Source organism: Idiotropiscis lumnitzeri, chromosome 8, assembly GCF_059441095.1.
Source record: "Idiotropiscis lumnitzeri isolate Australia: NSW breed Sydney's pygmy pipehorse chromosome 8, RoL_Ilum_1.0, whole genome shotgun sequence".
Taxonomy (NCBI): domain Eukaryota; kingdom Metazoa; phylum Chordata; class Actinopteri; order Syngnathiformes; family Syngnathidae; genus Idiotropiscis; species Idiotropiscis lumnitzeri.
Genome location: NC_142398.1, coordinates 23031592 through 23054888, shown reverse-complemented (window position 1 = coordinate 23054888; position 23297 = coordinate 23031592). Strand labels below are relative to the sequence as shown.

General features: G+C 45.3%; 2 protein-coding genes across 4 annotated transcripts; both read left to right on the top strand.

The window, feature by feature from the left end:
- Nucleotides 1-461: 461 nt before the first annotated feature.
- Nucleotides 462-9719, top strand: LOC148332853 (uncharacterized). 2 transcript variants are annotated; one of them, XM_088303160.1, is made up of 10 exons: nucleotides 462-2077; nucleotides 2897-2982; nucleotides 3079-3186; nucleotides 3982-4119; nucleotides 4992-5137; nucleotides 5240-5408; nucleotides 6819-6947; nucleotides 7304-7439; nucleotides 8142-8271; nucleotides 9324-9719. In XM_088303160.1, exons 1-9 carry the CDS (start codon nucleotides 777-779, stop codon nucleotides 8242-8244), a joined length of 2316 nt encoding a protein of 771 aa, XP_088159286.1. In that variant the 5' UTR covers nucleotides 462-776; the 3' UTR covers nucleotides 8245-8271; nucleotides 9324-9719. The 2 variants fall into 2 exon arrangements, with proteins under 2 accessions (XP_088159286.1, XP_088159287.1); XM_088303161.1 differs by lacking the exon at nucleotides 3982-4119.
- Nucleotides 9720-12024: 2305 nt separating this feature from the next.
- LOC148332852 (transcription factor Sp2-like) lies at nucleotides 12025-23266 on the top strand. 2 transcript variants are annotated; one of them, XM_088303877.1, is made up of 8 exons: nucleotides 12025-12107; nucleotides 14028-14104; nucleotides 15021-15791; nucleotides 17339-17560; nucleotides 17799-18099; nucleotides 18885-19068; nucleotides 19734-19927; nucleotides 21341-23266. In XM_088303877.1, the coding sequence occupies exons 1-8, from the start codon at nucleotides 12101-12103 to the stop codon at nucleotides 21439-21441; spliced, it is 1857 nt and encodes a 618-aa protein (XP_088160003.1). In that variant the 5' UTR covers nucleotides 12025-12100; the 3' UTR covers nucleotides 21442-23266. The 2 variants fall into 2 exon arrangements, with proteins under 2 accessions (XP_088160003.1, XP_088160004.1); XM_088303878.1 differs by lacking the exon at nucleotides 12025-12107 and adding an exon at nucleotides 12124-12337.
- The last annotated feature ends 31 nt before the right edge of the window (nucleotides 23267-23297 follow it).

The window sequence follows — 23297 nt, the reverse complement described above, 5'->3', positions numbered from 1 at the left end:
AAAACTGAACTGATTGGCTGTCCCACCGGAAGTCGTTTGCGAGGTCACCGCTGACATGCAGCGAGTTTGTTACTTTGCTGCTATCTAGTGTACAAAGGGCGAGTTGCACACACGCGCTCGCTTTGTTGGGAACACTTTTAAATGCAATCCTTTTCTTCTGGAAAAATATTTCATTTACATACGACTGCACTGTACGCACATGAGCAAATATACCGTTTTTGAGAATGTGTTATTTTCAAGATTTTTTTTCTAATAATTCTGAAGAGGTCATTTCCACATTACTATTATTATTTGATTATTATATGACTTTGTCAACGAATTAAGGTGAGAGACCCGGACAAAAAATAAAACGTTGACTCGTGCATGAATACAATTTCAGGAAATCAAATAAAGGATGGATTCGTGTGGTCATCATCGTGGTCCTTCGTCACGAATGATGCTGAGCACGCGGGCGGGGCTTGGGTGGAGAGCAAGGTGCTGGCGGTCGCGTCGCCCGCCTGCCTGCCTGCGCTGTGTTCACCGAGAGGAGACTCGATGATGTCTGAGGCCGGCCTCCGCCTGCACGCCGCCGCGGGCCAAGCGCGCCGCCGCCGCAGAGAATGAACGCGGCGGCTGACGTCGTCGTCCTCGTCTCCTCCTTTCGGCCTTTTGTCCCGCTGCGCCTCGACGAGAGCTCCGGCCCTGCTTCGGCTGCTCGGTCTTCGACTTGCGCTGCTTTCGCCGCGATGTGACGCGCGCGTCGCCAGCCGATCGTGCGCGCGCTATCCAGAGCCACAATGACGAGCGACGCGCAGGAAATGTCGCCCGACTTCGTGCTCATGCGCCTGGTCTCCGCCGCAGAGGAGGACCGCCCAGATGCGGAGAGCGGTCCCGCGCCGCCGGGGGGGGTCGTGGTGGGAAGCCGGGAAGCGCTGGCTCACAAGGCGGCCTTGGAGCTTAGCCGTGACGCGGCCCTTGAGCGGAACAAAGCCCCGGCGACTCGCTGCCGGGCTGCACCTGACGGCGAACAAGACGACGGCCGAAGCCCTCCAAGGCCGCAGAGCCCCGTGCTGGGCCCAGGATGCGAGTTCGGCTCGGCTCTGCGGCCTCAGCTGCTGGTGTTCTCGGACCTAGTGCGCAATGGGGATGGGATCTTGGAACTGAACCAGCCGAGGACTCCTTTGGGCTTGGACCTGCAGAGCCCTGGGCCTGGTGCCGGTTGCTCGGAGCCAGCCCTTTGTAACAACACTCGGACCCCGGAAGCGGTCCAGCAACAGCTGCAGGAGCAACTGGACGCAACCTGGGGGGCGCGTTCCCCAGTGCCGGGGTGCGCGGAGCAGCGGGGATCTGCGGAAGTGTGCCATGGACACAGACACCGGGCCGGCCCACCTGTGTGGACCTCACCTTCGGGGGGCTCCACCCCGTTGGCCATCATCGACCCCGGATGGACGTGCGCCCGCCGGGACCGTGAGGGAGCCGTGTTAGAGCAGCTGGCCCGGAGGTTCGGGGAGCTTGGGGTAGGCGCCGTACCGAAGATGCTCCTCAAAGCCGGCGAGCTCCCGCATTGCGCATGTCAGGGGGCACACGCGCCGGGCGAGGAGCACGCCGACGACCCGGCCGTCACCAGCGACGCTCTACTTGTTCTGGAAGGGCTCGGCCTGCAGGACCAGAGTCCGGATGACCGGGAGCGGCACAGACACTTTCTAGTCAGTGCCAAACAAGAACTCAACGACAAAATGAGTTCATTCCGGGCAGAAGTGATGGTGGAGGAGGCGGTCAGCAGCGGGAGATCCCGAGCGGCTGAGCCGGTTTCACGGGACTCCCCTCGCACCTGCAGCCAGGCCTCCACCCCCCGCAGGAGGCCTGAGAGGTCCGCCAGTGCCCCACGGACCCCCTGCATGGCAGCCAAGACACTGAGGGTGGCCGCTTTGGCCGCCAAGTCCAAGAAGGGCTCGCTGAGGGTCCGCCTCAGCAGGTTGTTCCGTACCAAGAGCTGCAGCGGCTCCTCCCACCTGCTGGACCAGGACCGCAGGACCCATGTTGGGGGGCTGGCGGACGCGCACATGAGCGCATCTGGACCTGCGCTCGACTTGGGCAGGTGAGCGGAGACACTGTCTTCATCACACATCCCTTTTGCATCACCCTGAAAAAGAAGCACAAAGCCTTCAAATAGTTTGAAAATGAAGAAGGACGACCTGCGAAAAGAAAAAAAAGAAGAAAAAAATCGGCAGTGAAATGCGATAAATTGAACGGTCAAAAAAGTCTGATGAATACACAACAAGCATGGTAAAAAAATGAAAACAATCAGAGAGCCAGTGTCAAAAAAACTCCATAAAAAGAAGCATAAAGCCTCCAAAAACATGATAAAGAAACACAGAGCCTTTTAAAAAAAATCTGAAAAAGAAGCGCAGTGTGCAAAAAATGAGGAATCACAGAGGCTGTAAAAAAAACCTGAAACCCAAACCAAAAACAATACAGCGATTTAGCTCAAAAAGCCAGAAAAAGAAGCACCAAGCCTGCAGAGAGCCAAAAATGCGCACGTAAAAGGAAAGAAAAAAATGAATTCCCAAAAAGCCTGAAAAAGAACGTAGCTTATTGAAAAAGTCTGAAGAAAGACACACCCAGAAAAAGATTCACATCGCCAGTTAAAAAGTCTGAAGAAAGACACACCCAGAAAAAGATTCACATCGCCAGTTAAAAAGTCTGAAGAAAGACACACCCAGAAAAAGATTCACATCGCCAGTTAAAAAGCCCGAAAAACAACAACCTGATAAAGAAACATCGAGCCTGTTCAAAAAAGCCAGACCATAAAAGAAGTTGAGGAGGCGAAAAGAGTTTGGATTTGTTTGGGTTCTACTGATGATGATGAAGATGAAGATTGTTGCGTGTGCATTTTGCGCTTGTTGCGGTCGCTCAGCGTGGATCCCGATGCGGCCAGCGGCAGCGGCAGGCTGAGCCGGGCCCACAGTGCCTTCTGCCCCGCCTCCCTCTCGGCCTTCGCCGGTAAGCTCGCCACACGAGACGCCGCCACTGCCGGAGACGCAAACCGCGCTTCCGAGTCAAGTTGACACTGTCGCCGTCTATCCCGACCGGGCACAGGTGAGACGGTGTCCCTGGTGGACGTGGACATCTCCCAGCGAGGGACGGCCAACACGCCTCACCCGCCCACGCCGCCGCCTCCACCGCGACGAAGTCTCAGCCTTTTAGGTACTTCCTGTCCGTCTCTCGGGCGCTTGGCTCTCTCACTTCCTGCTTTCTGCGTGTCTCCACTTTCTGTTTCTGTCTTTCTTGTCTTGACTTCCCGCCTGTTTGCGTTTGCTGTCGGGCTGCCCATTGCTTGTCTGTCTCTCGTTTGAGTTTTGCCCCAGTTTCTTCCTTTTCTCTCCGTCCCCGCTTTCTGTCTTTCTCAACTTCCTCTTTGTCGTTACTTCCTGCCTGGCTTTGCTTCCCCAACGTTGCTACTTCCCGTCTAGTTCCACTTTCTGTCTGCCGCCGAGGCGACGTGGCGCACTCCTTCCAACCCAGGGGTTGCGGGTCTGATCCCCAGCCTTTACGGCCTTGTCGAGGTGTCCTTGAGCAAGCTACTGCAAAAAAGAGTGCCTCAACAAGCGGAAAGCGCACTAAACACGTCAAAGACGATTTGCTTCCTGTCTTTCTTTCTTTGCTTACTGGCTGTCCGTGTCTCTGTTTTGGTCACCTGTTTCCCTCTTGTCAAAATATGCACTAAAATGTCATGCTCAATTCGTCCTATCATATAAATATACTTTCGATCAACATATTCCGATTTGCTGAAACGTTGACGCTTTCAGACAAAACCATGACCGCTCAAATCTACGTTTGACTTCATTTACTATTTGGAATCAACGCCTCCTTCTTTTCTGTCCTCACTTCCCACGCGCCTTCCTTCATGCTGCTCTCCTTCCGTCCACATTTGCCGACCTTCACATCCTCCCTCCCATTTCCTTCCCACTTCCTCGCCTCCTTCCCTGCCGTCTGCGTCAGACGGCATCTCGGCGGCTCCCCCGTCGGGCGGCTTCCTGTTGAGCGTGATGGGCGCGTCGCTGCAGTCCCTCCCCCTGCCACTCCCCCCTCCCACTCCTCCCTCGCACGCCACCATGCAGCACAGCATCAGCCTCAATGGTAAGACGCAATCAAGGCGGCAGCAAAGCAGACGCAAGCGAAAAAAAAAAAGTGCGCGTGGCAACGACATGACATCGGAGTTGTGTCTTATGTCTTTGTTATGTCCTGAGAGGGAGGGACAGGACGGAGTGGAACAGGACAGCTGTGCGAAGAAGCCATGTAACCAGTAGCCAGGAGGAGAGGACGAGGCGGGACAGGACAGGGTGGGATCGGGCAGGGTTTGGACAAGGCGAGTGAGCTAGGCCAGGGGAGGGCAAACACACTGGGCTCTAAAATGTAAAAGGCGGACCAGGCCGGGAACATTTGGATGGAGTGTTTGGGCCAGCTTCAATCCGCTTGATTAACAGTGTGCAGCTTTCCATCAAGAATGTGTCAATGAATATGCCACGTTTGCACATCTGTTCATACAAGTCCTCTCCAGGCGTTTTCACCTTCAGCCACTCCGTCAGCAAAAGAGCTTGTATGAAATGAATTGACAAAAAGAAAAAACGAGGACTTGTTGCTATAATCATCATTTTAGTTGGCTTTAATAAATGCAACGTAGTTTCAGCTCGCTTCCTTTTACTTTGAGTGAACTCTAATAACCTCAGATGGGACAGGACGGCATAAGGCGGAAAAATATGGGATTGGGCTCCGTGACACAGGACAAGACGGGAAAAGCCTGGCTGTCGGACACCATCTCGAGAAGGTTCAGTACGTAACAAGTGGCAAACGGGTGATGACGGGACAAAAGAGAAACCTTGTGAAAAATAAGGTAGGATGAGACACGACCGCTACGTGACGGGATAGGACAGGAATGGGGGACAAGACGGGACAGGACGGGCCGACGACCGGGTGGACTCTCAAGCCTTCGGTGTGTTGTCCCGTTTTAGACGCTTTCCTTCGAGCGCTTCCTCACGTGAACCCAGCGCAGGTCGACGCGCCGCCCGCCTCTAGGCAGGCGCCGCCGTCCGTCCTCTGCGCCCTCCGCAGGTCCGAAGCCAGCAACTTCACCGCCAGCCTCCGAGAGCTGGAGAAGGTAGCCGTCGTCACGTCGCCGTTTTGCCACGCTGACAAACGCTGCGGCGTGAAAATGAGAAACCTACAATGTCGTGAGTGTGTAACTTGTGTCGGTCGGCAGTGCGGCTGGTACTGGGGTCCGATGAACTGGGAGGATGCGGAGATGAAGCTGAAGGGCAAACCCGACGGATCGTTCCTGGTCCGAGACAGCTCTGACCCGAGATACATCCTCAGCCTCAGCTTCCGCTCCCAAGGCGTCACGCACCACACGCGCATGGAGCACTACCGGGGTGAGACACGGCTAATTCGAATGCTAATGCTCAGTGCTAACGTCACGTCATAACATTCAAACAACTTTTGAAGTTTCTTTCACTGATTTCTTCTTTGTAGTTTTCATTTATGTATTCCTTTTATCTGTAAGTTTAACCAAAAAAAAAGAGACGTGACATTGTAATGTGGAGTTTGAACATGAAGCGCCGACATGCAGTTTTAACAAAGTGCTAGCATGGAATGTGAAGTTCTAACTAGTTTTAACAGCAACATATTTAGCGCTATCGTGTAGTTTCGACGTTTGAATTTATTATTCCAAAGAAAATGTTCCAACAGCATGTGCTAGCATGGGGTTCCAGTTTGAATATCCAGTGGTAACCTGAAACGGTGACATACATTTTCTCCATGACGTGTTCGCCTCGAGTTTTAGTGCTAGCATGTCGTTGTAATGTGACTTTGGAACGTGAAGTTAACGTCAAATTGTTACAAATTGTAAGTGTAGCATTTTTAACGTGGCGCTCGTCACTTCAAGTTTTAACTTGAAGTTCTGACCCCAAGTGCTAACAGGAAGTTCTAATAAAGTGCTAACATGTCGTTCTAATGTGATCCAGAAATGTCAAGTCGTAACCTACCGTGAAGTACTAAAATGAAGTTTGAAGAAAATGCAATTTTGCTGTTCCCAGTGGGGCTGAGTATCGATTCAAATTTCCAAAATCGATTTGATTTGATTTTCGATTCAATCAAATATTTCACGCGGTACCAATTTGAGTTTGGCATGGAAGCCATTCTCAGGAGAAGCAATGCTGCAATCATGACAAACTTCTTCTGCATTGGTAAAAATATGATTATTTACATTAAGATGTGAAGCCAGTGCCGTTACTTTAATGACATCAATTTTAGGATCAAAACAATAAATACATCTGATTTCATGCTTGTCGGCGCTGACGTCACTGCTTCCGCCATTTTGTTTTGATACGCTACTTTGGCGTCGTGACGAGATCTCGCGTGACGCCTGAAGAGAAAGATGTTATTGAAAGTATCGATCTATATGGTTTTCACGAATCGATATCGGGCCATGAAAAGGAAAATTGTTTCAAATCCATACAGCAATTTATTATTTTTTTTTAACCCAGCCCTAGTTTTTACGCAAGGGAGCATTCGTACAAGTCTTTCTATTGTGACGACAGATGCGAATGTCGAGTGTTCGCTCCACGTATGAAGTGCTAACCTGAAGTGGTGGCAAGTTGGAACACAAAATGTTTGAACGTACCGCTAATGAGCACGTCATGTCGTGGTGTGCGAGCATGCGAGCGTTGTCACATCAAATTTCCAACATCAAGTGTCAACGTCAAGTTGCAAACATGAAGAAAAACATTGAATGTATAAATGGCTTTTCAGGGAAAAGAAAGGCTGAAAATTTGTCTTTTTAGGCACGTTCAGCTTGTGGTGTCACCCCAAGTTTGAGGACCGCTGCCACTCGGTGGTGGAGTTCATCGAGCGCGCCATCATGCACTCCAAAAACGGAAAGTTCCTCTACTTCCTGCGATCCCGAGTCCCAGGTAGGAACGCCAAACCCAAACCCTGTAAAATATGATGAGATGATTTCAATTTAAATGTAAAATCCACGACCTACCGAACATGCATTCACGCAGACACACACACGCGCGCCTGGCATGATATACGCACACACGACGACTACTAAATAGCGTGCAACTAGTTTGTAAAGGTTGTCAAATGTCAAATACTTTTTTGGGAGGTTGTTTTGAAAAGACATTTTGTTTGGTGTTGATATTTTAGAGAAGTTTGAATTCAAAATGTTTGAGCATCAAAGTCACTGTTTGTGTTGCTAATGTTTTTTTGGTTTGTTTGTTTTGTTTTTTTTTTTTTTTTTTTGGGGGGGGGGGGGGCGTCACAGGCTTGCCTCCGACGCCGGTGCAGCTCCTGTACCCCGTGTCCCGCTTCAGCAACGTCAAGTCCCTGCAGCACCTCTGCAGATTCTGCATACGCCAAATCGTGCGCATCGATCACATCCAGCAACTTCCACTGCCCAGGTCGGCTCACCGCAACTGCTTTTGGGTTTCCTGTCCAGATTTCAAAACCCGGACGGGCCAGATTTCACACGAGAGCTTCATGCACGGACGTGTTAGGGTTTGGGATTTGGGTTTTAAGATGGTCTTTTGCGTCCAAATAAGTGTTGCGGCTCAAAATGAGATTTCATGACAGACTTACGAAGATTAAGGTTTGAAACTCGAGTGAGGGATTAAAATGACAATTTCAAGATGGAGTTTGGGTTCTAAAGAATGCAAAGTGTTTTAAATGGGCTTTAGGTTTTCAAATGAAGGTTTCGAATCAGGATGAGGGTTTTAAAACCGAGTTATGGTTTCTTGTCAGTTAGTAAACTAACAATAAGGTTGCACATTCGATTTGAAACTTGGGTTCAAGTTTGAAATTCGAGTTTAAAGCCTGGGTTTTCGCTTTCAAGGAAATGTTTTGAATTGGGGCTTTAAGCTTGGGTCGCAATTTCAAATTAGGGTTTTAAAATAAAGTTAGAGACACAAGTATGGATTTTAGGCTAGAGTGTGGGTTTGAAACTCGGGTTTGCATCCTGAAAAAAGGTTATGGCCTGAAATGGGTTTGCTCAAGTTAAGCTTTCAAACTTGGGTTCGGGTCTCAAATGAGAGTTTTTCGACTTCAAATTGGAGTTGGAGTTTCAAGTAGAAATGTAAAATGTTATTTTTCTTGTGTGCGTGCAGGTCACTGGTGTCGTACCTTAGTAAGTTTTATTACTACGACCCCGAGGAGGAGATGTACCTTTCAATCAAGAGCATCCGGGCGGCGCTCGAGGCGCACACGTAGCACAAACGACGACAATGATGACGACATGTATGTAACGACAAAGCACTCACTTGTTTATGGCATTTAAAAAAAATACAATAATTCTTGCCATCCAATAGGTGAAAGCAACCTTGCCATTCGGGCAGAAACAAAAACTTCTTTGTATTCCTCTCATAGCATGACGTCCAACATTTGGAATACAACAGAAATGCACAGAACAAAAAGTTGAATCTCTTGGTTTTCTTTTTTTTTTTTTTCCTAATTTTCTCTATTCTTTGAATACATTTTTTTTGAAAAGTATCTTGTAACATTCAATGTTGTTGATTTTCTTGTAATAATCAAAAAAAACAATCTGGTCAAATGAAACTTTTTTTACAATTTTGTAATTTCGTAGATTAAAGGAAATTTTTTTTAACTGCGAAATTTTTACATATTTTTAGATGAAATTAAAAATACAGTGAATTGCTTACATTTAGTCTATGTTTAAATAAAACATTGTGTGTTGTCTTAACTTCCAACTATTTTATTAAATTCATCTCATTTGTAAAAGTTGTGAAGATTTATAAAATAACTGGTCAAATGAAATGAGCACTATGACATTTAACTTTTGAAATAGTTTTTTTTTTTTATTAAATAAAGTACAAATGTCACCCCCCCCCCCCAAAAAAAAGGGCGTGTGCCATTTTTGTATTTTCGTTGAGCACCCTAAAACCTCCATCCCTCCATTCCGCTAATCCAAAGCGCTTCTCCTCACGAGGGTCGCGGGCGGGCTGCAGCCTAAAATCCAACTGTCTTTTTCAAAATGAATTCATCAAATTCGAGACAAAAGAAATTTGAACGGAATAAAACACCATCGTTCTCTTAAAGCGTTTCGTTTACTTTTTATGTATATTTTTTACATTTCTGATATTTTGCGACATTTAAAACGTTTCTATAATTTCGAAACTTGAAATGTTTCAAATGTATTCCATTTTGGTTTAAAAAAAAAAGGGTGATATCTAAAAAATATATAAAATAATAATAAATACTATTCAACTTGTCAAAAGTAACATTGTTTTCGACTTTTGATGTCGATGACGCCGATGCTGCTTCCGATTCAGGGCGCCGTGCGGAGGCCTCAGCTAAACGAGTGTTGGCCGGAACGAGGACCTGCTCCTGCTGCACTTCCTCTTGGTCCGCATTCTTCTCACGTTGGACTGTTGCTGCTCAGCGTTCAGAAGAAGTTTGCCGGTCGGCGCCGTCGCCGCCGTCCTTCCTCAAAGTTACGCTTGGAGACCAAACGGCAGACGGACGCAAAAGCGCTTTTTGCTGCGATTGTTTCTTTGTTCGGACCACTCGTCTCTTTTCTCTCCGGCCTTCTCTTTCTCTCTTTCTGTCCACTCAGATGATGGTGGCTTGCGAATGCTCTCAAGGCAGACACACACATACTTACACACATTTTCATTTCATGCTGTGTTTGATGTCTCCTTCAAAACTCACTTAAGTAGCAAAATAAAAAAAAAGAAAAATAGGAACAACTTCTCTCCCTTTGACATGAAATTGGATGCACCAAAAAGTCTCAAGGACCCGTGGCCAGAATAGAAAAGGAAGTTTGTGATTTTTTTGCTTTGAAGCGGTCATTTTTGCCATTCACTGGCATTGAAAAAAAAAAAAAAAGAAAAATTAGGCCCCAAAACCAGTTTCGCCGGTTGATGTGATATCGGATAGGAAGTTGAGCATTTTGGGACGAAGCTTCATTGCTGCTTTAAGGATCATCTGGATGATGATGATGAGAAATGGCGTGTGAATTTGTTGCTGCTTGCTTGATCCAATTAGCCCCACCTGCTCGTGTTCCGAATGAAGTGGCCGTGTGACTCAAACACCATAGAGTGCATGAAAAAAAAAAAAAGGCTGAAATAACGATTCACAATTTGGAAGACATTTGCTCTCTCCAATAATGATTCGATTGACTGACTTTCGAGACGCAGCACAACGCATTTTGGGATGTCATGGCTAACAATAGCCAAAGAAAATAGCCCAACTAGTTTTTCATGATAAACTTTTTCAGAGTCAAACGCTCATCATTCTAATCACCGAAAATAAAGTAAAACTACTTTGAAGGCACAACGTGGAGAGTACACGGAAGGGTTTTTGCCGTGTTTGTTTGGAGGATGAGGATCAGTGTATGATGTCATTGTTTGATTTTGTAAAACGGACTTTTCCCAACATTCCTTGCTACGTCACAAAGTGTTTGCGTGTGCTTATGCGTGCATGTGTGTCTGCCCTGAGTCGTCGACGTGTGTTGAAATGTGTTTGTTTGCTCATTGTGTTTCTCACGAGATGGCCACCCGTTTTTTCAAGTCAACCTAAAAACAAAAAATACAAAGTCGTGACGTCCATTTTTGGGTTTTGTTTTTAAATTCACCAACTAAAAAAAAAAAGGGGGGGGGGGGTTTCACCATCAGAAAAAAACATGCCTTTAGTATCAAGAAGGTCAAAAAAGTTTAGTATTGCGCTCTGACATGATAAATTTCAAATGTGAAAGTGATCAGTTTCACGTTGTAACGTGATAAATATGATGTGCGAAGTTCAGTATCAAGTCCAACATGATAAAGTTTACGACTTACCATAATGTTCATGTTTTCATGTGATCTACTTCACGTTTTGACGTGAAAAGTCTACTTAGTTTTCAAATGATTACGTTCACATTTTAAAGTGATAAGATTTTTACATGACACGCAGTTTCGCGTTTTAATGTGATACATTTAACAATACAACGTGATAGGCTTCACGTTTTAATGTAATAAATGTAACAAAACGTGATAAATTTACCTCTTTGATGTGGTAAATTCAGTGTCAAGTTGAAATAACGACAAATTTCCCATCTTAACACTATTAACTTTCACGTCATAATCTGATCAATTCTATGTTTTGACGTGATCAATTCCACGTTATGGTAAATGTCCCTTTTTTACGTGATACATTGAATATTAAATTAAATTTGATGTGAGAAGTTTGACTTTGTAATGTACTCAGTTATCAAATTCCAACGTGATATTTTTCACTTGCGCATTCAGCAAAACAAATGCAGAGCCCTACGTGGCTCTGCGATCTTCTTCTTGAGTCCTATAAAAATAAAGTTACTAGCTTTGTAACTCTATAATATTGACAAAAAAAGGCTGAGTGTTTCAAAATATTTCAGATTTAAAAAGCAGACTCAAATACCCACGAGTACACGGGGCTGTGCCAGTGACTTGAACCCGAAGGAAGTGCTTCATTTTGTTTTACCAAACGCAGAAATCACGTTTATTACGTTTTAATGTGATAACTGAAATCATATAATAATGTCAGAATTGAAAACTGTTGGGTTTGTAACTGACACATTTTCTTTAAAAAAAAACGTTCCCACAATATTGCGATTTTTTTCCATTTTGATTTATATGTGGTAACTTTATTCCCATTTTTTTCTGAACGTCGGAGTGTCTATAACCCCCGCCCCCCGACTTTTTTTTTTTTTTACGCACAATTTTTCAGTGCCTGACTTTGTCATTCTCGTTCAGACCGCCCCACCACTCAAATCTCCCATTGGATGTTTGTCACGTCACTCAAAATGAGTCCTGCTCTAATAGGCCGTAAATCCGATTGGAGAAATGTTCGCAACCCACAAGCCAATTTCTTTTAGACGCCATTGGATTAACCGTCCACCATCGATTGACGTCCACAAAACTCATTCTCCGATTGGATATGTTGGCTCTCAATCACTGCAATGTAATAATGCGATTGGCCGCTTCTGCCGCCAATCGAGTTAACTCTGGGCGTGGATTGGCGTAGGGGCGAGCGGGCGGATCCCTCTCGGGGCTCGCTGCGTTTCGAGGCTGCACGGACAGCGAATGTCGTCATGAGCGGTGGGTAGGAATTCAAACATTGGCGTTTATATTACCTTCTACTTGGTAAAACATGAAATGTGCGTGGCGCGCCACTACTTGGCGACCAGTCGACGGAAATTAAAGGCGGGCTGGGGCGGCTCGCGTCAAGCCCAAAGCCGTCGCACTTACTGAAATTGTCTTTCTCTATTGCTATCGAAGAGTTTAAGTCGCTAACGACGCGGATGCTAGGCGGCTCCAAGCTATCCTAAGTATGCTAATGTGCTGAGCTAAGCTAAGATGCTTTTGCACTTGTCTCTCCACAAACGTAACCCCGCAAATGTCCCCTCCTTTCCTCCCCTCACTCAAGCACAACCCCGTGAACGGTTCACATATTGGGTCTTGTTTTGGCCGTCGGTGCTAAGACGTACGTGAAATGAATCAGATTACATTAGCGGCGGCTGCTTGTAGTTTATATTCTTCTGTTTTTGTAGCCCGTGTGCTAACGTCGTGAGCACAAACAAACCAGCCAAGCTAACCGGACGGACGCGCGTCGAAGGCGGACCTCCGGTGCTTGCTTCTTAGCGTCGATGTTGGAAATATTGCGAATGAAAAAGATAACCTGTGAATGTAACGTCAATTTTCATGTGTCCAATTTAAGTACTTGTTCCTTCTACTGCATTTTGTCGACCATTTTTACAGCAAATGCAGGGGAACGCTTGGAAATGTTTCTCGTGACATCTTTTCCGGTCTGACCTCCATCCTCTTTTTTTTCTCAGTCGCATTTTATTCCTTGCGCATTCTCTATATAGTTAGATTGTTAACGTTGAATACACTTAGACTTTATTTCCCCCCTTCTAATTTAGTCATTTTAATAAAAACTATCATGGGGAACCAAACTAATTGCCTGCCAGTCCAATGCACGTATTCTGAATACAATACAATACAATTTCATTTATATAGCGCATTTCACAACAGCTGGAGCTGTAACAAAGCGCTTTCCATAGCCGTCACATAAATTAGCAGGTAATTAGGACCCAAATTAAAACACATAAACACATTTACAATAGATAGAGTCTCTCATGAACAACAACATTTGTTCAACTTGCATGAGTGAAATCCCATTTTGCTGCAGCTTTATTGATCGTACCCAGTGACTGAGCAAATTGTCGTGGCGGCCCACTGAAATACACTTCTTGCATATCGGTCAAGACATCAATAAAATCGATTCTGACAAACAGCTTCATTGCAACCATGTACGTTGTGCAATTTCCATGCGTTTCCCCTCCAACTCTGCAGATACAAGTGCATATTTGATCCTAACTACTCATCGCACCTGTTACACTGTTGCCTCTGTATGTTGATAATAACAGTAATGACAAGTAATTGACTGAAGGCCTGGGTGGGAAATACACGGCCCGCCAGCCGCCACTGATATTAGATAAACCTTCCACATCAGTCGCGGTACAATACACTACGGTACTGGTGTTTCATTGAGTCAGGTGACCCTGAGGGTCAAATTATTACCAACAGCTCTCAGTGTCAGAAGCACAATAATAGACTTCCCGCCCGATCAAAATGGATTACGGTAACTTTAGGGCAGAATTGCATTGGCTGCCCTTAGATTGTGTGCATAATGTTTTGATGTTGCTAAGCAGCAACATCTTCCTGTTCAGTCAAGTGTTGTGTGCGTGTGCGTGTGTGCTTGTGCTCACCAATGCATTGCAGTGAACTTCCTGTTCATGCATTTCAGACCCCCCTGCGATAAGTGGAAAACAGTGAAAAAGATGGCCATAAACATTGAATTGTAGTATTACCCTTCCAGACGCTTGAAAGTTGTTATAACGCTCTTCCACATATTTCAAGTGCAGACATGAAGCTGCGGTGTGTTCTGCTGAGGTAGAGAAATATCAAGCATGATACGCTGTTGCTTATTTCCCGATATTTGCATGTGTCTTGCAGATTTAAAGGACAATATGGCCACCGTTGTCGCTGTCAGTCCCAGTGAATATCTTCAGCCCTCGACCGCCACCACACAGGTGAAGCAACAGTGAAAGGACATAGGCTATACATTTGTTTAACATAATTTGTGCCAAATTAGTGTGAAAATCCACAAAGGATAAAGAATGGCAGCGCACATAATTGGCGCGATTTTATCACACTCTGCTTGATATGACCGCACATTGCGCATCAGTACGTATCTTGGTTTTAATGTGACAGTTTGGTTCGCAATTCAGTTTAACGTCAAATGAAATTGGAAAATGAAACATTGAGAAATGAAAATGCCGAACTGCTAGTAGTTAATTTCTTCACAAACAAAAGCTTCCAAACTAAAACAAAATCACGTATGTGATAAAATATCAAATGTTCTTGAATTATCATCCAGCCTGAGCCAAAAGCTTTTTTTCTCAGAAAATGCTCTGCCAAGCTGCAACTACAAATAAGGACTTGTCAGTCTGGATACATACCAAGGCCATTATAGTTCACGAGAACTAATGAAATAACTAAGAGAAAAATTGAAAAAAAAAATGTTGCCAACAACTCACTGAAACTACGTCTTATGCTTAGAAAAGTAACTAACTATAAGTCCCATGAAAATGTCCTTCCTTTTTGTCTCCTTCATTTAATATTCATGAGCGTCTGGAGTTTATTTGAAATGTGTTTATTTTAAGTTGTTTGAGGATTGTTGTTTAATGATGTAGGTTAATTGATTTGATTACACAATACTTGGTGACCTTTTTATTTTGCACTCAACAAATACATTACAAAAATGAAACAAAAGATTTTTGAAAAAATGAGAACGAATAACTTGCTGTTAAATATAAATGAAAAGAAAGTGAATTTAACACATAAAAGTCCAAATGGGATAAAAACTAACGATAAGATCCAAACCTATTTTAACTTTGCTACTTATTGCGTCTCTCCAAATGAAAATGCGTCCGTCTCTGCGTACAGGCAGACAGTCAGCCGTCCCCTCTGGCCCTGCTGGCTGCCACCTGCAGTAAGATCGGACCCCCCGCCGCACAAACCCCCGTCGCCTCGTCACCGGCCCAGCCGCAGCTTCGCCGTCTCCTCCCCATCAAGCCGGCTCCCATCGCACCGGCGCCCCCCAAGAACCTGGGCTTCCTCCAAGCCAAGGGCAATGTGATCCAGCTTCCGGCCGGCCTGGGCACCGGCGCACCCGGCAGCCCCATCGTGCTCACGATCCAGCAGAGCCCGGGCCGACCCAGCCACCAGGCCCCCGCCAACATCCAGTACCAGGTTATTCCGCAGATCCAGAGCGCCCAGACCATCCAGGTTATGCCACAGGGAGGCCAGATCCAGCTCATACCAGGTACCAATCAGGCCTTCATCACCACCCCCATGTCTGTGCCGGCCCAGGTGGCCGACGCCCCCGTCGCCGCGCCCATTGCGCCGCAAAAGACCATCGCCATCAAACCTTCGCCCAAAACAAGAAAGTTGAGCGCTGCCGCCGCCACCAACATGGTGCAGTTGCCCGGCGGACTCTCTCTCCCGCTCAATGTGGCGACGGGGGAGGTGGGCGGCACTCAGATTATAAACGAAACGACAGAAGCGGCGGCGCACGCCGTCGCGGGAAAGCCCCGACGAGGCCGAAAGAAGAAAGCGATGCTGGACGCTCAAGTTCCGCCGCTGCCACAGGCGCCTTCGCCGCCCCCGGAGCAGTTGGAGACCATCGTGATAGAAACGGCAGACAACATCATTCAGGTTGGAAAATCATACAAAATGTTCATTCGGGATGTTTGAGTACCAATACAATCATCATCTGCATCGGTGCAGATACCAGCCTTATTTCAAGGTTTCCATACATGCACTGGGCTTCTTCTTGTGGTCGTTTTTACGATCAACAACTAGAAATTAGAAGAATAGAAAATTGCCATAATTTCACACAATTTTAAGGAAAATTGCCATGCTGGGATATATTGGTATTTCTTTCGAATGATCTGTCATTGTCTTCTGGGAGTGGGGCTTTATGTATCAAATGTAGTTGTGGTATCGGTGACTACTCAAGAATTGGGTCGAATTGTTGTACTGGTATCGCTCAGTGGTGGTGTGGTCTCAAACATCTCGAATTCTAAAAATACACCGCCTCTTTTATGCAGAGATTTTCCTCCGTAGTCATTTCAGAGCGAATAACAAGAGCTGGCCTTCTTCTCCTGAAGAGTAGCAGTGGCACAACGACCCCGCAGTACGGTGGCGTGAAGTTGAAGTGTCCTCCGCCTCTAATACTTTGTTGGAGTCCACAAAAACTCCAACTCTCCTTCCGCCTCAGTACCCTGACACAATAGTGAGCTGAGAAAAGCTTTGGCGCCATCTTGTGGCATCTTTGGGCAATCGTCAACTTTTTTCCCCCCGCTGATCGTTATGGGCTCCAGCGCAAACGATGCGTCAAATCACTTTATTTATCCGTTAGGAGCTTCATTTGCGGAAAGAAAAGTCCAGCAACATAAAATATGACCATTGACACGTGGTTCATAACAGACAATAAAAAAATGAGGAAATAAATAGATCAAGGAAATTAAAAGAATAGAATGGAATAGAAATCCCTTTATTGTCATTGTACTCAAGTGTGCAACGAGATTAGAGGGCTCCCCTCTCCAGTGCAATACAACAATAATACAGACAAATATATAAATTAGATAAATAAAGAAGACAGTGCAATGGAATTCAGTACTGAATAGGGCATATAGAAACACATCACAATGCTGTTTTGCAAGGTTAGGGTGGTCTCGTGTGTGTGTGAGAGTTCAGTATGGAGATGGCTCTCGGAAAGAAACTGTTTCTCAGTCTATTGGTCCTCGATTTGATGCATCTGTAGCGCCTGCCAGAGGGCAACAGGTCGAACAGGTGTGAATTTGGGTGGGTATTGTCTTTGACGATGTTGAGAGCCCTTCTGAGGCACCGGGCGGTGTCGATGTCCGATAGTGAGGGGAGAGGGCAGCCGATAATCCTTTGCGCTGTTTTGACTGTCCTCTGGAGGACCAACTACTAAAAGATTTGGGCAACACTGTATTTAAATTTACAATCAGTACTATCCGTCAGCCATTGAAGAGGCGGCTTGAGGTGGGGAGAAAGGTAGAGATGGGCCTCTTTGTTCTCAGAGTCAGAGACCTTTACCTGCGCCCTGATGGTAACAGGACGTTGTGAGAGTGCAGGATACGTGAGGTAGGGCTGTGCTAGGTTTGAAGAATATCGGGGTTTCCGGGCACGCCATTCACGGACGGCTGACCTTGTGTCCGCTTTTGTGTCGACAGGCGGGGAACAATCTGCTGATTGTGCAGAGTCCTGGCCAGCCGGCTATGGTTCAGCAGGTGCAGCTGGTGTCACCCAAGCAGGACCCTCCTGTGGTCCAGATCCCCCAGCAGGCCCTCAAGGTGGTGCAGGCCGCCTCTGCCTCGCTGCCGCCTGTCCCGCAGAGACAGTCGCCCACGTCCTCTGGCCTGCAGGTGGCGTCACCTGATACGGCGCCAACACAGGTAGGTAAAGCTGTGCGTGCGTACGTGTGTGTATCGATCGATCAATCGATCCTTTTCTCCCCACCTCAATCCGCCTCGATCTATATATATATATATCTATATATATATAGATATATATATCTCGTTATATTATTTTTCAAGATGGGAGCTGCAAATTTGCCGTCTGTGCAAGTGCTTTTTGCAGGGCTCTTCATTCATTGAGGTGGGAAACTATCCATAGACTGTCTTCTTTGGTCAGATCTTTTTTAAGACGGGAGCCGGCGAGTGGCGGTCGGTGCAACTCCAGGATGCTGTCTCCACAGCAACGACTCCCATCACTCCCGTCCCGACCCCGGCCTCGCCGCCTCGTCCCACCGCCGTTGCCAAGAAGACGCCAGCGGGCCGCAGGAAGGAGCGCACGCTGGCCAAGATTGCACCGGCGGGTGGCATGATGGCGCTGAATACTTCGCAGCTGTCATCGGCGGCGCAGGCGGTGCAGACCATCAGCATCAACGGCGTCCAAGTGCAGGGAGTTCCCGTCACCATTACCAACGCGGGAGGTGCGCCGCTGCTATGTTGAAAAGTAGTCGAGTGAAACTTTGTTTGTTCGGGGTCGGTACATTTTTGTGCCGAAGGGCCATATTTGATTTTTGAAATGATGAGCAAGACATATATTGGCGTACACCTTCAAATTTACAGTTGAAGATGCCTTTTGTTATAAACTTGTTACTGGACTCCCCATTGACTTCCTCTTGGCAACAGCTACTAAAATATCAACGTCTCAAGTTTATTATTGGTCACAAAATGAGTAACACTAAAATTGGAAAGGCTTTTTTGTTAACAACATGAAATAAATCATAGAGTCCTTTTGAAAAACTGAAAACTAACTTAAGTTTATGATTATAAAAGTATAATTCTAACAAAAATGTCTGTTGTTTAAGTCTTTAATTATTTCACACATGAGCGTTCGTGGTTTCTTTTAAATCCTTTGATTTGGAATTACTGTTCAATGGTACCGAAGAAATGAGGTCAGTCGTTTGGGAATTGTACTTTACCTTACTTTATTACATAATGCTTTTTTCTTGCATTCAGAAAATAGATCTATTTTAAGAAAAGTAAAACTAAGAACACATAAAATAAAACCAAAAATTTGGGAAAGAATAAAAAGTAACAAACCCACTCTAATAATTAACTAAAACAAATGGAATTTAAAATAACAAATGCCAATTAAAATATAAATGAAGGAAAATCCTATTTATTCTAACCGTGCTGTGTGTTTGATTTATTTATTTTCACTTGTGAGCTAACGTGTAGTAACGGGTGTGTTTTTTTTTGGGGGGGTCAGGCCAGCAGCACTTGACGGTGCAGACCATACAGGGCGCCGGCCTCCAGCTGGCGGGGGTCGGGGCTCACGGCCAGCCCGCCATCCATGTGGACCAGACGCTCACGCTGGAACTTCCCGGACACGCCGGTGAGAAGAAGAGACGCATGGCCTGCACGTGCCCCAACTGTAAAGACGCTGAGAAAAGGTAGGATGTTAGCACCTTCCATGTCGTGCTAACATCGGGCGACACCATCCTCACAAGCTCACTTTGACGTACGGCCGAACTTCAGTTTTCGTATGCCGTACTTCTTGTACGATTGAGAAGAAAATATCGTGTCTCTCTAATCCAGCGGGTAACGATGCGATAAAGTACATTTCCAATGACTTAAAAATAATTTCCTGGTTATCAAATTAGCAAAAGATAAAGGAAGGCAAAAAGGGGCAATCAAAACAATTGGCTCTATATTTTTTTTCTTTCATCCAACCAATTTGTTTAAGGACAGACAAAGTCAAAGTGTGTGAATTAAGTTTGGAGGAGGCTGTTTGAAGGTATCACAAGTTGGGCTACATTACCATAAATCTCAGCCAATCTGGCACTCATATAATAGGTCGTACAGAATTTGTGTACCCGTTTTAAAATCTCTAACTAGTCCTCCTCACCTATTGTCAAGTCCAGGTCCCCCTCCCAGAGTGACTTCATTAGCCTTAGAGACAATAAATCTGTTCTTTTCAAGGCTGGTGTTATTTTAAGTCTCACTGCAATGGGCCTCTATCGTACGAATTCCATCAACAGAATATTGGCGTTTGTTTTTTGCTCTAATGTTGAAATGGGAGGTTTACAGCGGCGGTTTTTGACGCTCTCCCCTGCAGGCCGGGCGACGTGGGCAAGCGGAAGCACATCTGTCACTTTCCCGGCTGCGAGAAGACCTTCCGCAAGACGTCGCTGCTGCGAGCGCATGTACGCCTGCACACGGGCGAGCGGCCGTTCGTCTGCAACTGGGTTTTCTGTGGGAAGCGTTTCACGCGCAGCGACGAACTGCAGCGGCACGCCAGGACGCACACGGGTACCACGCTCGCACCGTCTCAAATTACTCTCAAGTGTCAAACTCATATTCTGGGCCATGAGTGGCATCCACTCTTTGTCCTTACTAATGGGACAATTCGAGTAGGACGAATAGATGTTTCTAGTAAAGCAAAACGGTTCCAGTTGACAGCTCTGTGCTACTTGGAATACTTGTGACATTTAAAAACAAAAATCTCCTACTTAATATCTTGTACTTGATGAGTAGCCCTGGAAGCTAGTGCTTCACTACTAACACGCAGTTCTACTAGTGTGCAAAAATCATAGAGCATTTTATGCTGTTTAAGCATTTATTTGGTATCCCACAGACAGGTTCTTGCGCTTTGTCTTCACAAGAATGAAAATTCAGCACAATAATCGGAAGACTATTTCTTATTAGTAAATGTTTTTTTTTGTACTACAGCCACTCGTTTGTCATTTCTGTGCATGAGTTCGGTAAATGAGTGCACTTCACATCTGGACACGACTCGTACTCGTCATGCTCTAAATGTGAACGAGTACATTTTTATTTTGTGACTAGTAGTACTAGTAGCCCAGAGTTGTGTACTAATGCACCATTTTGCCTCATTAGTAACATTTTGTTCTGCTGAAATGTTTTTGATTTGTCATTTATTGACCTCGAACAGTCGAGAAAAAAAAAAAAACCTACGCGTAAACAAAGAGCCTTTATACAAGTATTTAAGATTGAGACGGAGGAGAAAGAAGCAAAACCTTTCACACGCACCCTCCCCCTCCCTTTAGCATCCTCAGTCAATTCCTCCTTTCTTTTAAGCAGTGTGTCGGCAGGAAAGGCTCCGAGACAGTCAAGCGGAGCGCTCATCAAAGTCGCGCCAAAACATTTACAGATTTTGAAACTCTGTGCTCAAACAAGCCACGCCGCATTATAAGACGGACGCCCTGTCCATTTTGGACAACTTGTAAGACTCTGAAGTGTGCCTTATACTCATGAAAAGAAAGTAACTTCATTGGTCCTTTTTTTGCGCCGTACATCTTTTGAACGTCAGCTTTTACCCTTCAATCGGGAATGCCTTGAACAAGAAATACAGCTCAGAAAATGTTCAATTTTCAGTTAGATGTTATATTTCAAAAGCAAACTCATAATGTGCAAAAAAAAAAAAGAAAGTAACTGTGCAGAAGTAATATTTTCAACAAAGGCTTAAATAATGGAAGGTGATGAATCTGGAATAATCATTGAAACGTGTCGTCATGACTATGCCACCCACCTAAAAAGGTTTTATGTTAAACTGCGCTGCCGTTGTTTCAGTCCGCTAAATTGTTGTGCTATTGAGGATAACCAGCACACTAGTTGCCAATTGAGTTATGCTCCAGCAATTTCCGAATATGCTGCAAGTAGTATTTAATGTTTTACCGTAATCTTGCGTGTGTGTGTGTGTAGGAGACAAGCGCTTTGAGTGCAACCAGTGTCAGAAGCGGTTCATGAGGAGCGACCACCTGACCAAGCATTACAAGACGCACATCAACACCAAGAACCTGTGAGAAAACAACAAGACTATGACTCCACAATGAAAAAATGGAGTTTGTCACTTGTCCCATAATGGGACCCCTGCCCACCTCAAAAAGAAGAAGAAGAAAAAAAGCCCCCTCTTGCGACTTGTGTCGCACCATGTACAAAGAAAAAGTCGACTGGAGATAATCCCTTATTTCTGAGCTCTTTTGTCAGCGGACAAAGATAGCACACGCCAAGCGGACGTGCAACTGCAGGACTCCAGTCAGAGTGGCCTCCATTTTTCTGTCTTTATCCCAAAACAGCCACCATTTTTTATTTGCCACCGCCCCCTCCTCCTTCGTGCACTTAAAGCTCAGAGAGTTAACTTTTTAATGGTTGTTTTTTAAATTTACATTTGACACTTACTTCAGCTAAGTTAACACGCGCAGATTTTTGCCAGCTTCCACGGTCGTATCGGAAGCCCGACCGTGTTAAATTGAGGCAAAAGTAGAGCCGCAATTTATTCGCACAATTCAGCAAAGCGCGGAGGTGGCAAAAGTACTTTGCAGTTAAGTTGAGGTACAGATAATTGTGGGGGGGAGGAGAATTACTGATTTGACTACTTAAAAATAAAGTACAACTATACAGACTGTGAAATGTAATTAAGTCCTTCACTGCCAGCTGTTCAAAGTAGCCATCGCCATATTACAGCTGTTTCAGAGAATTGGACTGATCTTTCAACACCCACAGACGTTTGCGGTCTGCGACAATAGAAGCACTGTCTTGAAAGCCACTTGCAAATTGAATGTATTATTATTATTATAAAAGAAAGAATCGATTCAATCCTTTAATCAGAAACAGCTTTTGGTAGCTCTTTTCCCCCTCCAACATTCAGTAGTAATTAACAGTGGAACATGGATCTGTCCCCCAAAACACAGGGTATTTTTTATTTATTTTTTGCTGTCTGCAGTAGTTTGGGTAGGCGAGAGGGGTTTTCTGTTGGGGACAACAACGGAAAATGTTAAGCATGCATCTGTGTTCAAAGGCAGGGAGTCAAATTGAAAAGTCATAAAAATACTCCAAACGTACAGATAACAGAGACAGCCGCTCAACTCCAATAACCGCCACCGCATTTACGTAAATTGTTTATAAATTCAAAACACCAATTTTGCTGAATCTCTTTGTCAACGGGGCGTTTATTTCACATAATCTATGCCAGTATTAGCATGTACATTTTTCCATACCACATTTTATACACGTTTTTAACAACATTGGCTATGAACCCTTTCCGCCAGAGTGACGCGACAATCACACCGCAGGATGCAATCGTTGCTGTGTGAAAGCGTTCAATCCACATGGAGGAGTGTCAGAGCACTCGGTCCCCTTTCACGCAGAGCTGCTTCAGAGACGAAGCCCCCAAATGGTCGAGGTGGTGCCAATTTTGGTGTGAAAGGGGTGCAAAAAGTTTGGAAGAGGAGAGGGGCAGAGCCTGCTGGTATTATTTATTATTCATTTGTCCTCTCCCTCAGTGCTGTCGTGAAGGAGAAGGATGTTGTACAGTCTGTTGAAATATGATGTGTGACGTTGTATATTTGCTTCATTCCTGCTTTGTAAAAGACCTCGAGAGACCCTTTTCTATAATAATAATAATTAAAGATGCCTTAGACAGCTATTTAAAATAAACATCCTTTGTCTTTTTACTTTATGTTCCTTGCTAACCTCACAAGCACTGATTTGACCAGCTTCCAAATGTATATTTAATAGCAGTAGTCTCATTATTAACACTTTTCTCTTGATTGATAGCGTTTCATGAGAAGCCAGGAAACCAGCAGTTAATTTTATACTGTGTATAAATAAATATGAAAATATGAAGAACATTGTCTGACGAGGTATGCGGTGAGACTTT